This window comes from Ustilago hordei (genome assembly GCF_900519145.1).
Source record: "Ustilago hordei strain Uho2 genome assembly, contig: UHO2_contig_09, whole genome shotgun sequence".
Lineage (NCBI taxonomy): Eukaryota > Fungi > Basidiomycota > Ustilaginomycetes > Ustilaginales > Ustilaginaceae > Ustilago > Ustilago hordei.
This window is the reverse complement of record NW_024545280.1, coordinates 578,272-594,491: the sequence shown is the minus strand read 5'-3', so window position 1 is coordinate 594,491 and position 16,220 is coordinate 578,272. Positions and strand designations below refer to the sequence as shown.

The window sequence follows — 16,220 nt, the reverse complement described above, 5'->3', positions numbered from 1 at the left end:
TTTACGTTGATACGCCACTCAACAAGCTTTGCCCTCAGTGCCTACAGTAACATGAATCCCGCCTCTAGCTGTGGCGACTTTCGTTATGAGGTGCTCCTCCTTGCCGATGAGGCCCCTCAGTGATGCAAGATATAAAGATACCTCCTCCAGGCCGTAGACCTCCCCCCTATTGTTCCTCATTCCTCCTCGTTTCCTCATTCCAAGACAGTACCTGAGGTCTTGCCTTTCTTCTTCTTTCATCCTAACCTTCCTTCCTCTCCTCTCGCCTTATTCTTCTCACAAAATGTTGAGCTCAAAGCTTGCCCTCATACTCATGCTCACCGCTGGCGGTGACGTGGATAGTTCTTCCAGCAACATCCGACCGCCGGACCGTCTTTCTCGACGTGACGGTGGTCAACCCGGCGGCAAGCCTGGTGGCTTTGGCGCTGGTGGTGCCGATCCTCTCATCCACCCCGCCGCTCCTGGTGGTGGATCTGGTGGTGGATCTGGTGGTGGATCCGCCGGAGGCTATGGCAATGGAGGCATGGACCCGCTCACCCACCCTGCCTCTACTGGCGGTGCTCCAGACACTACGGCTACTTCCAAAGGTGGTCAGATGCACTGGGCTACTGATGCCTCTGGCATGACTGGTGCTGAACTTGCCAAAGTTGTCCCTCACGATTTCTTCATTGGGTCCTCGGTCGACAACGGTGATCTCAAGGATCCCCTTGTCGCCCCTCTCACCAAGTACTTCCCCTACGTGACACCGGCCAACTCGCTCAAGATGCAGTTCATCTACGAGAGCGAAAACTCTTGGCACGAGGTTCAAACCGGCGTCGAAAAGGTTGTTGGCAAAGACACGATCAAATGGAAGTGGCACACTCTCGTTTGGGGTGCTGAACAGAACAAACAGATGATGCAACAGTCATTCAGCAAAGAAGCCATGTTGAAAACCATTACGGAATTCGTCAGCACCAAGATGTGCCCTAAGTACATCAAGGAGGCCAATTTCTGGGGTATCGACGTTCTCAACGAGGTTTTCGCCGATGATGGCAAAGGTTTCAAGAAGAACGGTTACTTCGAAGTGATCGGTGAAGAAGGTTACAAGCAAGTGCTCAAGCTCGTTAAAAAGGAATGCCCTAACCACAAGCTCATCGTCAACGATTACGGTATGGAAATCAAGAACCCCAAATCCGACTTTGCTTTCAAGACGATCAAGCAATGGCTTGCCGAAGGTGTTCCTGTCGATGTTGTTGGTCTTCAATTCCACATCGGTTTGACCAACAAGTACGAGGACATGCTTGCTTCTATCAAACGTTGGACTTCCGAATCTATTCCCGTAGTTCTTTCTGAGATCGATATTCCCATCAACCTTCCTCCTTCCCAGCAGGACCTCGAAAAGCAGGCTCAGCAATACGGTACCATGATGCAGGCCGCTTTGGAAGGCGGTGCTTTCGGTGCTACATTCTGGGGTTTGATGGACTCGCACACTTGGTTCGGTACTCAGCAGCAAGCAGATGGCATGGGTCACGGTAAGACCGGTGCTCCTTTGCTGTTCGATGCTCAGGGTAAGGCTAAACCTGCTGTTGCTGCTCTTGTTGATGTTTTCAAGAAGTGGGGTAACAAGCCCGTGGGCATCCAGGGTGGACGTCTTAGCGATCTGGGTAAGGGTGGTCAGGGCTCGTCGTCTTCTGATGGCTCTGGTGCTGGCACTGGCACTGGCACTGGCACTGGCACGGGTGGCGACGGCACTGGCACTGGCACTGGCACGGGTGGCGACGGCACTGGCACGGGGTGGCGACGGCTCTGGTGCTGGTTCTGGTGGCTACGGCTCTGGTGCTGGCACTGGCACGGGTGGCGACGGCACTGGCACTGGCACTGGTTCTGGTGGCTACGGCTCTGGTGCTGGCACTGGCACGGGTGGCGACGGCACTGGCACTGGCACTGGCACGGGTGGCGACGGCACTGGCACGGGTGGCGACGGCTCTGGTGCTGGTTCTGGTGGCTACGGCTCTGGTGCTGGCACTGGCACGGCTGGCGACGGCACTGGCACTGGCACTGGCACGGGTGGCGACGGCACTGGCACGGGTGGCGACGGCACTGGCACTGGCACTGGCACGGCTGGCGACGGCACTGGCACTGGCACTGGCACGGGTGGCGACGGCACTGGCACTGGCACTGGCACGGGTGGCGACGGCTCTGGTGCTGGTTCTGGTGGCTACGGCTCTGGTGCTGGCTCTGGTGGCGACGGCTCTGCTGGCTCGGGTGGCTACGGCTCTGGTGGCTCTGGTGGCTACGGCTCTGGTGCTGGCTCTGGTGGCTACGGCTCTGGTGCTGGCTCTGGTGGCTACGGCTCTGCTGGCTCTGGTGGCTATGGCTCTGGTGCTGGCTCGGGTGGCGACGGCACTGGCACTGGCTCTGGTGGCTACGGCTCTGGTGCTGGCTCGGGTGGCGACGGCTCCGGTGCTGGCTCTAGCGACCCTACCCACAAAGCCTACGACAGCTCTAGTTCTGACGCCGACGGCTCTGGCTCTGGTGCTGGCACTGGCACTGGCACGGGTGGCGACGGCACTGGCACTGGCACTGGCTCTGGTGGCTACGGCTCTGGTGCTGGCTCTGGTGGCTACGGCTCCGGTGCTGGCTCTAGCGACCCTACCCACGAAGCCTACGGTGGCTCTAATTCTGACGTCGACGCTGGTCCCACTGACACGGGTCTTACTGGAGGCAAGGGTAACCCAGGCGGAGACCTTAGTAAAGCTAAGGGTCAGCCTGGATCCAATGGCGGCCATTCTGTTCATGACATTTATGGCACTCCCAAACACCGTCGTTCAATGGCTTTGCTCCGTCGACGTCTCTAAACCGCCTTTCCCCTTTCTCCTCTTCTCCTCATACTACGCACATTCACTTTGATTCGAATTCAGATTGTGTTTTTGCACCTTTCTTTCTCACCTTGTTTGTGCTCTATATCTGAATCTACACTTGTGAGCGTTTTAGTTTGCCTTGTTCCTTCCCGCGCCCACCCTAGACGGGGTTGTGTAGGGCCTGAGCCTCACAAGTCTTGGCAACCATCGGCCGACCTGTTTAAAATTGCGAGGATGCTCCTTCTCCCCCACCGCCAATTGAGTGCCGGCGGTAATGGTACAATAGGCACCCCAACCGGTTAAAATATGCCACCAACCGTGTCCCTCCAAGAGTAGTGCCCAAGGATAACCAAGCTTGTTCCTGGCCTGATGTAGATTGTAGCAGAAGATGTTATCGATGTTCCACACGGCGAAACCGAGGAGGAAGATTAGGGTTCCAAAGATATACAAGTTTGTTATCTCTTCTTTTCTCTCCTTAGCCAGGGTTGTGGTATTGAGTTGTGATTTCGATGAGCGAAGCAGGTAGATGACTCTCGCGGTCGAGAGTATTTGCATAGCTGCATATGCGACCTGATGGAAAAGTGGATTACCATTCCATAGATAAACAGCTGTAATCCAGCCTGTCAGGGCCACCAAGGCTGCGGGTAGTAGGAGTGGAAACCGTGGGTTTGCATAGCCTTTACTCGTCTCGGTTAGACAATAGGTCATGATTGCGCTGGTGTAGATCATTGGCAGTTCATCCAAGAGTTGCATCTCATGTTTGAGTGTTCCATGAAACAAGGCCGATCCAACGCCCACAAGTGCTACTCCGAGATGACAGATCGAATATCGAAGTGGAAGGCACTGAGACCGGGTTGTGTGAAAGCCGTATAGGGAGAGAGATACGAAGAATAAATTGGTAAATGTGTTGACAGGTTCAGCAATGTATGGTGAGAATGCATATTTTGACTCGCACCAGAGAAGAGTTGATGTTATCGGACCCCAATATCCCACTGCGGGTGGGGAGGAAGGTTGATACCATGACATGGTGAACCGCTCCCTCTTCGATTACTGCGTGGGTTGAGGATGATGTTGTGGTAGAGAAGAGAGAGAGAGAGAGAGAGAGAGAGAGAGAGAGAGAGAGAGAGAGATGTCAACCACCTCGAAAAGACGTTTTTGCATCACGTGATTTCATAGCAAAGGCGTCCGCGTCTGAGTTAAAGTATATAAAAGCTACACAAAGCGTAGAGACAGTGAAGGTAGTGCTTACGGCCGAGTAAAAGGCCTGAGCATCTGAGCACGGACCACATGTGTCACAACCTACTCAAGACAAATGCTTTGTTATGTTCTGCAGTCAATGCGGCTCTCTGCTGCTCTTCTTTTGTATATATATAGACTCCTTCTCTCTCCTCGCTCTCTCGCTCTCTCTTCCACACCATCATCATCATCATCAATCACACGAAAACTTTAACTGGCTCCCAACGTGGGGCTCGAACCCACGACATTCATCATCAATAGTCCGACGATAAGTACAATGCTGCCATCGACATGAGCAGGACAGACAGGAAGGGAGGAGAGAGATGATGATCAAGCAGCTGCGACTGCAGGCAATGGTCGGGAGGAGGGTTGGCTTATGCAGGTGGTCAGGATACTACAGTTGGCAAACCCGGTGCTGACAGCAGAGGAGGCAATTGTACAGGCAATGGGTCTTGTCAGCATTAGCAATCAAGCCCCAAGAGGGGAGGCAGAGAAGATTCCCAAGGATGTCTCGAGTGCCATTGCACACATTAAGAAACTTAGTGACAACAACTGGCACACCTGGGAGCCCACCTTTATCAACTGTCTGCAACGGGTGCATAATGCAAAGGAAATCTTATATGGCGAAATAGCACCTGGAAGCGAGGGATATGATGAGGACCTGGACAAGGCGCTGGTAGGTCTTATCCACACTTGCTGTGATCACAGCCCGGAAAGCCGCATTGACACATACACTGTCAGGGGTGCAGATGAGGAGGCCCAACTTGGAAGCATGCTTTATGCTAAGCTTAGGAAGGCACTAACATTGAATGACGTGGTGAAGCGAGTGGGCCTGCAGGACCACATCCACACCATGCATCTGTACAATCACGATGTAGTCAGGCTAGGCAAGGAACTTGACTCCATTTGGAATGATGCTGCACATTTTGGGAAGTGCCTTGATGAGGACCTAAAGAAATCCATGCTCTACCGTTGCATGGCACAAGATTGGTTCTACACTAACTCTGTTGATGCGCTCAAGACAGTCAAACCAGACTGTAAGTATGATGAAGCCTACCATGCACTTGCCAAGAAACAGCAGGATGGTGAGATTTCAGGTCGTATCAGAGGAGCAGCCAGGGTTGCTACAAGCGCAGAGCAAGGGGGTACCAGTCAGGTGGAGCAGGGGCCCAGGGGCAGGTGTGATCTGCATAATCCCTCAGCTCCTCCAAGATGCTATGCATGTGGGGGACCCAATCATATCGCTCGTAATTGCACAAACACCAACAACCACCCTGCACCAAACACGAGTGAACCTGCTGCTCGTGTGGCACAGGAAGTGAGTCACTAGGAACTCGGGTGCACCTTCCTAGCAATCGACAGGGGGGAGCACTCAGCATACAACACCTGGATTGTTGATTCAGGTGCAACTCATCATATGGTAAATGATGAGAGAATGCTGCTCACCTCGACAAGCAAGGATGGTCAAATCAGTACAGCAGGGGATGAAAAGCTTCAGGTAAAAGCCATAGGAGATGCCTCCCTTCAGGTTGGCGAGGCTACCATCCAGCTATTGGATGTGCTCTATGTGCTGAAGCTCAATTCTAATTTATTGTCCATACAAGGCTTGATCGAGAATGGTGCACGAGTAATCTTTGATGAGTTTGGGACTACCATAAAGCAGAACGACAGTACCCAAGTGCAATTCAAGAAGAACAGGAGACAAGGCCGCTTCGATGTGCGAGGACAAGCACTGGCTTTGGAGCTGGAAGAGACAATCAACGATGTCCCAGAGGACAACCAGAACACAGGAAACCGAGACAACAACTTGAAGGAAGACAAAGATAGCTACTGTCACGACTCAGTCATGACCCTTCTCATATTTAGAATAGATCTAACATCGATATGTCATTTTCACTGCAAAAGAGTCTTAGACTCGTCGCATTGAGTCTTGTACCTTCGATCTCATAGTTTGCTCCTTCCTTCTTCTCTTCTCTTTTCCCTTAAGGAAAAGAGATCGTAAGTCACTCTCCCAATCAACTCTCTCATCCACTCCTTCCGAAGTCTGGTAGCCTCCTCTGCCTCTCCTCTCGATCTCGCCCTCGTCGTCATCGCCAACCGTAGGGCCGGTTCGTGATAGTATCTCTTTTCCTTCTCTACCAGCCTTCGTCGCCATCATCCTTCTTTACCATCATCGACCCTATCATCGTCATCATCATCAGTACCGCCATTCTCCTCGTTAGGAGTCTTCGACACTAACATCATCATCGTCATCATCGTCATTTCCGCCATTCTCCCCGTTAGGAGCCGTCGACACTAACATCATCAGCATCATCGTCGCCATCACTATCATCGACATCACTACCTTCTCGATCAAGACACATCTCTCTCCTGAATCGTCATCAGACGTCCCTTCCTCCTCACAAGGCCCCACCATCACCATCTTCTTCGCCTCCATAACATCGGTCACTATGCCCCCTCCTAACCATTCCGAACGCATCGAATCCCTGGAGGACCAGGTTCGTTCATTACTCGCAGTCCTCGAAGCTCGCAGTGCTCCAGCTCCCTCACCCAGCGAAAATGCTTCTGTCCAGCAAGGTTTTCGCACCAAGGAACCAGAGGTTTTCATGGGTGAGCGAGGGCACCTCGAGCCGTTTCTAGCTCAGGTTGAGGTGTTTCTGCGACTCAACCCAGGGCGCTTCATCAACGACTCCGACCAGATCCTCTGGTTATCCACACTCCTGCGTGGAGTTGCGCACCAGTGGTTCTACCCCCACCTTAGCGCTGTCAACCCTCCCGCCTGGCTCACGGACTACCCTTTATTCATCAACCAACTACGCATGGTCTTTGGGGACCCAGATCATATTGCCACTGCCAAGCGGGAGATCGAGGCTCTATCCCAGACCACCTCTGTAGCCAACTACCTCACCCAATTCCGCCAGTTGCAAATGACCCTCAATTGGGGTGAAGACGCCATGGCTTGGTTCTTTTATCGAGGACTCAAGGAGAACGTCAAGGATGACCTTAGTCGCTCTGGCAAACCAACCGATCTGGAAACCCTCATCCAGAGATCCCTTGAGATCGATAACCGTATTGCCGAGCGGATCTCCGAGAAGAGGAGGACGATCACCCGGTTGGCAAACCCTACACCCATGCCTGTCTCCAACCCTCCCATTGCTCCAACAGCCGTTTACCCCTCCTCTCCTTCCACCCTTCGCGTCCCCCTTACCACAGCTGGGAAGCTGGACCCGGACGAATACAAGCGGCGCCAAGCAAACAACTTGTGCATCTACTGTGCTTCTTCAGAGCACACCGTCACAGACTGTCCTATCATCAAATCAAAAAAATAGCAGGCTTGTCAAAAACAGCCGCCTTAGCAGCACAAGCCCGAACCGCTAAGCACCGACTGACAGCACTCGCTCCTGTAGATTCACAACCCTCTGGTAATCAGTATCTATCTACATCCCTTTGCTTCCTGTCACGTCCCTCTTTTCCGGTGCACAAGGTCATGATCGACTCCGGCGCCACCACCAACTTCATAGACTCGCGCTTCGCCACTCTCCACTCCCTGCCTCTGACCTCGAAGCCGCTCACCGAGACCCTCTTGCTTGCAGACGACAAAACCCAAGTCATCATCAGCAAGGAAGTACAGCTGCCATGCCTCGTTGCAGAGCTCTTCCCATCCGACATCACCTTCCAAGTCACTGATCTTGGTCCCTGTCCCATCATCCTGGGGCTACCATGGTTAAAAGGAGCCAATCCTAATATAGATTGGCAATCCGGCGACATCACCATGCGAAGCCCTCCTCTAACCCCCTCGCCAATGGCTCCATCTCAGCCGTCACCCGCTCTGCCATCTGCATCACTTGATATCGATGTTATCGATGCTATTGCCTTTGACAAGTCCCTCCAGTCGGACTGTATCACCTCGGGTACCCTCTACCCCTCCCCCATCCAATCACAGCACTTACTCGCCACCACCACAACATCCTCGGATACCACCATGGCTCTCGCTTACGATGCTGGTCTTTCTGATATCATCCCCCCGGAATACCACCAGTACCTCGATGTGTTCAGCAGAGTCAAAGCTGACAAACTTCCGCCTCATCGCACATACGATCATCAGATTCCACTGGAGGAAGGCAAATCTCCACCCTTCGGACCCATCTATAGTCTCTCAGAACATGAGCTTAAGACTCTCCGGGGGTACCTGGAAGAGAATCTTGCCAAAGGATTCATATCTCCATCCGACTCGCCAGCAGCTTCCCCTATCCTCTTTGTTAAAAAGAAGGATGGTTCCCTCCGCCTCTGTGTAGACTATCGAGGTCTCAACCGGATCACCATTCGTAACCGTTACCCACTACCCCTCATCGACGAATTACTTGACCGACTCCGCAAAGCTCGGTTCTTCACCCGTATAGATCTGCGTGGCGCGAACAACCTCCTTCGCATCGCCAAGGGGGACGAATGGAAGACAGCCTTCCGTACTCGATATGGCCTCTTTCAGTACAACGTCATGCCCTTCGGCCTCACCAATGCTCCTGCCTCCTTCCAACACCTGATGAATGACACATTCAAGGATATGTTAGACAGGTCCCTCATCATCTACCTCGATGACCTGTTGATATACTCCCCTACCCTTGAACAGCATCAAAGACATGTCTCTGCTGTCCTGGCACGCCTCCGCCAAGCGGGCCTGTATGCGAAAGCAGAGAAGTGCCAGTTCTCCACTTCGCAGACCGAGTTCCTAGGGTTTGTGGTCTCGGATCAAGGTGTCTCCATGGATCCTAGTAAGACAGAGGTCATCACCAACTGGCCTGTACCCAAGTCAGTGCATGATGTACAGGTGTTCTTAGGTTTCTGTAACTTCTACAGGAAGTTCATCCCCCAGTACTCTCGATCTGCACACCCTCTCACACAGTTGTTGCGTAAGGAGGCCCAGAGTGCTCCTTTCGCCTGGCACAATGACGCCCAACACGCCTTTGAACAGCTTCGCTCGGCCTTCGGCACTGACACCATCTTGCGTCACTTTGACCCCACACGGCCCATCATTGTTGAAACTGATGCATCAGACTTTGCGGTTGCTGCAGTCCTTTCACAGTCATTCGATCAAGGCACTAGGCACCCCATTGCATTCTTTTCAAAGAAGCTTGATCCGGCACAACTCAATTACCCCATCTTTGATAAAGAGATGTTTGCCATTGTCGCGGCCTTCAAACACTGGCGCCAGTACCTTGAGGGTGCCAAGTTTCCGGTGCAGGTCCTCACCGATCATCGCAGTCTTGAGTACTTCACTACTACCAAGCAACTCAACCGTAGACAAGCTCGTTGGTCAGAACTCCTTTCCGATTTTGACTTTGTCATCCAATACCGCCCTGGTGCACAGGCTGGTCTGCCAGATGCCCTCACTCGTCGTTCCGACATGCGACCCATGGACAAGGGCCCATCACTGATGCAGGAGCACAACCCAAACAACTTTCAAGCCCTCCTCAAACCTCATCAACTCCGACTTGCTGCTACTGGCATCCTCACAGTAAAGTCGGACATTACTGACAAAATCCGTGATGCCCTTTCCGGCGACTCCTGGACCTCAGCGCTCCTGGAGCAAGCCCACCTTGGATCACTGCCACTTGGTTTCGCAATCAATTCCAGGAACCTTCTCACCTACCGGGACTCAGTCTGCGTACCTGATGCTGGTGACCTCCGACTCCTAATTGTTCAAGACCGACACAACTCGCCTTCGGTTGGGCATCCGGGTCGCAGAAAGACGCTTGCTCTTGTTCGCCGGTCCTTCTTCTGGCCGGGCATGTCCAAATTTGTCCACACCTTTGTCGATTCCTGTGAGACATGTCGGCGCATCAAGGCTGCCCGGCACAGGCCTTACGGTCACCTCAAATCCCTCCCAGTTCCCCCTCATCCATGGTCTTCCATATCCATGGATCTCATCGAGCAACTGCCCCCATCATCTGGCTTCACTGCCATCCTCGTTGTGGTTGACCGCCTCACAAAGATGGCAACCTTTGTTCCGACTACCAACACATTGGATGCTCCCGAACTGGCCAAACTCTTCCTGCGCCATGTATACTCGAAGCATGGTCTCCCCACCTCCATCGTGTCGGACCGAGGTTCCGAGTTCACATCCCACTTTTGGCGCTCCCTCTCTGCTCTCCTTGGCATCGAAAACCACTTCTCCTCTGCTTATCACCCCCAGTCGGATGGGCAGACCGAGCGTGTTAACCAGGTCCTTGAGCAGTACCTTCGCGGGTATTCAAACCACCTACAGACCAATTGGAGCGACCTCCTACCTTTGGCCGAATTTTCCTACAACAATGCGGAGCATGCGTCAACTCAACTCACCCCGTTCTTCGCCAACTACGGGTACCATCCTCGCTTCAGCTTTGATAACACCGATCCAGCCTCTTTGCCTCTTTTCCCTGCTGCCCGCTCGTACACAGATCAGCTAAAGCAGCTCCATGAGTATGTTCGGGGGGAGCTGGATAAAGCCAACAGCCGATCGGCTGCACAGTTCGATAAACACCGCCTTCCCTCCCCTCAGTTCCAGCCTGGCGACAGAGTTTGGCTGTCTGCCGATAATATCCGCTCCCTTCGCCCCACCAAGAAGCTGGACTACCGCCGACTCGGACCCTTCTCCATCAGCAAAGTCATTTCCTCCCATGCCTATCGCCTCCAGCTTCCTCCATCGATGAAGATCCATAACGTGTTCCATGTTGACCGCTTGGAACCCTATGTCGCCAACACAATCCCAAATCGGGTCCAGCCACCGCCCCCCCCGGTCGAAATCGAAAGCGATGTTGAATATGAAGTTGAACAAATCCTCGATAGCAAGGTCGATCATCGCTACCGTGACCCACTCTTCTACCTTGTCCGCTGGGTCGGATATGGGCCTGACCACAACTCCTGGGAACCCGCCTCCAATCTCACCCATGCTGGCGACCTGATTGCTGAATTCCATACAGCCAACCCAACCCGCCCATCTCCTACTCATTACTAAACTCCTCCCCTGTCGTCGTTTCTTTTGGGGGGGGATACTGTCACGACTCAGTCATGACCCTTCTCATATTTAGAATAGATCTAACATCGATATGTCATTTTCACTGCAAAAGAGTCTTAGACTCGTCGCATTGAGTCTTGTACCTTCGATCTCATAGTTTGCTCCTTCCTTCTTCTCTTCTCTTTTCCCTTAAGGAAAAGAGATCGTAAGTCACTCTCCCAATCAACTCTCTCATCCACTCCTTCCGAAGTCTGGTAGCCTCCTCTGCCTCTCCTCTCGATCTCGCCCTCGTCGTCATCGCCAACCGTAGGGCCGGTTCGTGATAGCTACCTCTGGCATGAGAGGTTCAGACACCCAGGACGAGATAAGACAAGGCAAATCCAGGCACACTACCTTGGCACTGATGAGAGAATGGAGCATGAATCAAAGCACTGCAACACATGCAGTCAAGGAAAACAGACCTGAGCATGGATGAGCCAATCAGAGTCGAAGAGAGCAGAGGTGCCACTAGAGTTAGTACATGTAGACTTGATGACAGATCTTAAGGGCCATGCCAACTACCACTATGCACTAGTTGCTGTGGACAACTTCTCCTCCCTGATCTATGTGGAACCACTCTGCACTAAGAGTGCTGCACTCCCAGCACTGAGAAGGTGGATCACCAGGATGGAACAAGCAACAGACAGGAAACTCAAAATGCTCCACAGTGACAATGGAGGAGAGTGGTGCAGCTTAGGAGCTGAAGACTGGCAAACTCAAGAGGGTTTTAAGTGGCAAAAGAGCATCCCAGGGATCAGTGTCCAGAATGGACAGGCAGAGAGAGCAATCAGATCGGTCCAAGAAAAGATGCACTCAATGCTCATTGGTTGAGCTTGCCCCAGAGAGTTGTGGCCATATGCAATCACAGCAGCAGCACATGTGATGAACCTCACCCCATCAGCCACCAAGACCATCCCCCATGAGGCCTTTTATGGAACCACTGTGCACAAGCTGGCCCAGCAGCTGCAAGTCTTCAGATGCTTGGCATGGGTCCATGTTCAATGGAAGGATCAGCAGGGCAAGTATGGGGCTAGAGCAAAGCCAGCCATCATGATTGGATATGATGATGAGCACAAAGCGTGGAAGTTTTGCAACCTGGACCAGCCTGCATCAATTCAATGGAGCAACTCAGCAACATTCCATGAGGACAAAGGATGGAGTGATCACCAACAGGAGGCAGTCCAGCCTGTGGTGACCACAGAGGTCGAGGAGGAGGGTGTCATGCCAGCCATAGTGGAGGATCCCCTACCAGCTGTAGACAGCACAGTAGGTGCCACCAACACAGCAGTACTGAACCTGGACCCGACACTTGGGGAAGCAATGAATGGTGAGGATGCCCAGCTCTGGAAGGAGGCAATATGAAAAGAGCTGGAAGGACTCGAGGCAATGGGGACTTGGGAGGTGGTGAATCACCTGCCAGGGGCACCACTTGTGGACTCTAAGGTTGTGCTTCGGCTAAAACTCGATGCTGATGGTGTGCCCATAAAGCACAAGGCGCGACTGGTGGCAAGGGGCTTCACACAGAGAGAGGGAATCGACTACCAGGAAACCTTCTCTCCAGTAGCACCCCTCAGAGCAATCAGAGCTATCCTAGCACTAGCAGTACAGAACGGCTGGGAGGTGCATGCACTGGATATCACAATGGCCTACTTAAACTCCAGGTTAAAAGAAGCGATCTATATGAAACCACCAGAGGGATCAGGAGTAGTGTCATGGGCCTGGATGCTCAAGAAGCAGGAGGGTCACTGGTTCATATGGAAGGAGCACAGGTATCGAAGACCTAGTCGATACCAGTAGAGAGCATGGTCGTAGTGCAGTCTCCATGGAGACCATGGACTCCTATGGACTCACATGCAAAGGAGAACCAAGCCACATGTGAGGAGGGCCAGGCACAGCCACAAGGAGGACCAAGCTCAAGGAGCAGGCACAGCCACGAAGAGGACCAAGCTCAGATGGTTACCACTCAGGGGCTCGAGAGACAAGAGTCAAAGGAACTGTCACCAGTCAAAGGAAGAGGAGCAGTGTTGAAGGAGTCGACACCAGGTCATGAGGAGGAGGAGCAGTGTCGAAGGAGTCGACACCACTCAAGAGGCACAGGGGTGCCAAGCAGGAGAGGCCCCTGAGCAGTACTTGATGAAGAAGGTACTCTCTGGAGAGAGAGCAGGAGCAGCATTGCTGGCGATGCTGTGAAGAGGTATATAACCATGCTTTCTCATCATCATAGGTTGAGTGGATCCTCATCCACTCTACTCACCATACAACTAGTCAATACTTTAGAAACATAAGTACTCATTAGTTACAGTCAGCATAGCAGCAATCTATCAAGGTTGCTCCTCATCGTAGTGTGTGTGTTGTATCACCACTACCTGATGTCCATAGGCGCCCCATAGTAGGTTAGCAGTCCGGATATAGATAGAACCGAAGGCAGTAGTCCACTGCGGTCCAGGGATCACTTCAAGCATCAAGTCAACACACTGGACACTCGTGTTGACGCCACCAACCTTATCACCAACACCATCAACCTCATTATCATTGACATCACCAATCTCATCACCAACACCATCAACCTCATCATCATCAACACTCACACCAGACCTTGGTGTCATCATAACATTGATATTGATCGTGCCGAGCTACCCCTGAACGGAGTGTCCACAGAGGTCAGCCGAAACCTACAATAGTATATCCAACAAACGCCACCTGCTGTCACTGCGCAACTTGATAGTCACCGATACCGAGACAATAGCTGTCGCACAGTTTGATAGTCACCGAGTATCTCGACAGACCGACCTGGGTTTCAGGCGCGAGACCCCTGACAGGAGTATCCAGTGATCGTTGGCAAGCTGCTCTGGGTTGCCAACAGCACCTGGCCCAACCTTAGCCTCACTGTGAGTGTCCTCACTAGACACATGTGTGAACCATTCCAAGAGCATTATCAGGCAGCACAATGGGTCTTATGCTACCTCGAAGGCACAAAGGATGTTGGATTAGTTTATAGGGGAAATATGTCGCAAGAGCCACTGATTGTGCATAGTGATGCAAACTGGGCAAGTGATGCCACCATTCAGAGAAGGAGTACATTGGGGTCAGTGGCATTAGTGTATGGGAACCCGGTAGCCTGGAAGTCAGCAACACAAAAATGCGTATCACTGTCTGCTGTCGAGGCAGAGTTCATTGCAGCCATGGAAGCAACATGTGAGGTGCTCTTCCTCAAGCAGCTGCTGCACTCGATTGGCATTGCCACAGGCACCCCAATGGTCTACTCAGACAACACCAGATGCATACAGGTTAGTAAAGACCCAGCACAGCACTGGAAGCTTAAGCACATCAACACCAAGTATCACTTCATCCATAACAATGTTCAAGAGGGGAGGGTGCAAATCAAGTATGTGGACACAACAAGGAATTTGGCAGATGTACTCACCAAGCCAATCGGGAGACAGGCAATACAGCAAGCGAGATCTGGGCTATGTCAGGGGTCTCGCGCCTGAAACCCAGGTCGGTCTGTCGAGATACTCGGTGACTATCAAACTGTGCGACAGCTATTGTCCCGGTATCGGTGACTATCAAGTTGTGCAGTGACAGCAGGTGGTGTTCGTTGTATATACTATCGTAGGTTTTGGCTGACCTCTGTGGACACTCCGTTCAGGGGTAGCTCGGCACGATCAATATCAATGCTTCGGTTATGATGACACCAAGGTCTGGTGTGAGTGTTGATGATGATGAGGTTGATGACATTGGTGATAAGGTTGGTGAGTGTTGATGATGATGAGGTTGATGAGGTTGGTGATAAGGTTGGTGAGTGTTAATGAGAATGAGGTTGATGACGTTGGTGATAAGGTTGGTGAGTGTTGATGAGAATGAGGTTGATGGTGTTGGTGATAAGGTTGGTGGCGTCAACACGAGTGTCCAGTGTGTTGACTTTGATGCTTGAAGTGATCCCCAGACTGCAGTGGACTACTGCCTTCGGTTCTATCTATATCTGGACTGCTAACCTGCTATGGGTGCCTTCGGACGTCAGGTAGTGGTGATACAACACACACACTATGATGAGGAGCAACCTTGATAGATTGGTGCTATGCTGACTGAAACTAATATATACTTATGCTGAAGTGATAACTAGTTATGGTGAGTAGAGTGGATGAGGATCCACTCGACCTATGATGATGAGAAAGCATGGTTATATACCTCTTCACAGCATCACCAGCAATGCTGCTCCTGCTCTCTCTCCAGAGAGTACCTTCTTCATCGAGTACTGCTCAGGGGCCTCTCCTGCTTGGCACCCCTGTGCCTCTTGAGTGGTGTCGACTCCTTCGACACTGCTCCTCCTCCTCATGACCTGGTGTCGACTCCTTCAACACTGCTCCTCTTCCTTTGACTGGTGACAGTTCCTTTGACTCTTGTCTCTCGAGCCCCTGAGTGGTAACCATCTGAGCTTGGTCCTCTTCGTGGCTGTGCCTGCTCCTTGAGCTTGGTCCTCCTCGCATGTGGCTCGTGTCCTCCTTTGCATGTGAGTCTGTAAGAGTCCATGGTCTCCATGGAGACTGCACTATGACCATGCTCTCTACTGGTATCGACTAGATCTTCGATACCTGTGCTCCTTCCATATGAACCAGTGACCCTCCTGCTTCTTGAGCATCCAGGCCCATGACAGCAAGGAGGCACTGCCAATGAGTGGCAACACAAGGCAGATGGGGAGCATAGGAGGGTTGAGGAGGATGAGCAGTGTTGCAGGTGACATTGCAGGAAAGGTATATAACCATGTTCTCTGTCCTAGCAAGAGAGTGGATCACCATCCACTCTACACCATACAAACTAGTTATTACTTCAAGCATAAAGTACACATTAGTTTCAGTCAGCATAGTCACAATCAAGTAGATTGCCTCTCATTGTAGCACATGTGTCATATCACCACTCACTGACATCTGAAGGTGGTTCATAGCAAACCAGTGGTCCAGATAAAGATAGAACCAAAGGCAGTAGTCTACTGTGGTCTGGGGATCACCTCAAGCAATAGTCGACACACTGGACACTTGTGTCAATGCCACCAAACAATCATATTCACACCAGGCCTTGGTGTTAGTACAATTCATATCATTATTGATCATGCCAAG

At 52.1% G+C, this 16,220-nt stretch overlaps 3 protein-coding genes across 3 annotated transcripts; 2 read left to right on the top strand and 1 right to left on the bottom strand.

The window, feature by feature from the left end:
- Positions 1-283: 283 nt before the first annotated feature.
- On the top strand, positions 284-2,837 carry UHO2_04538 (uncharacterized protein; the record flags this gene model as incomplete). The annotated part of the gene is made up of 2 exons (XM_041558530.1): positions 284-1,598; positions 1,636-2,837. The coding sequence occupies 2 exons, from the start codon at positions 284-286 to the stop codon at positions 2,835-2,837; spliced, it is 2,517 nt and encodes an 838-aa protein (XP_041414464.1).
- Positions 2,838-2,969: 132 nt separating this feature from the next.
- On the bottom strand, positions 2,970-3,866 carry UHO2_04537 (uncharacterized protein; the record flags this gene model as incomplete). The annotated part of the gene is made up of 1 exon (XM_041558529.1): positions 2,970-3,866. The coding sequence occupies one exon, from the start codon at positions 3,864-3,866 to the stop codon at positions 2,970-2,972; it is 897 nt and encodes a 298-aa protein (XP_041414463.1).
- Positions 3,867-7,563: 3,697 nt separating this feature from the next.
- UHO2_04536 (related to transposon-encoded proteins with TYA, reverse transcriptase, integrase domains in various combinations) lies at positions 7,564-11,067 on the top strand (the record flags this gene model as incomplete). Its single annotated transcript, XM_041558528.1, has 1 exon — positions 7,564-11,067. The coding sequence occupies one exon, from the start codon at positions 7,564-7,566 to the stop codon at positions 11,065-11,067; it is 3,504 nt and encodes a 1,167-aa protein (XP_041414462.1).
- Between the last annotated feature and the right edge of the window lie 5,153 nt (positions 11,068-16,220).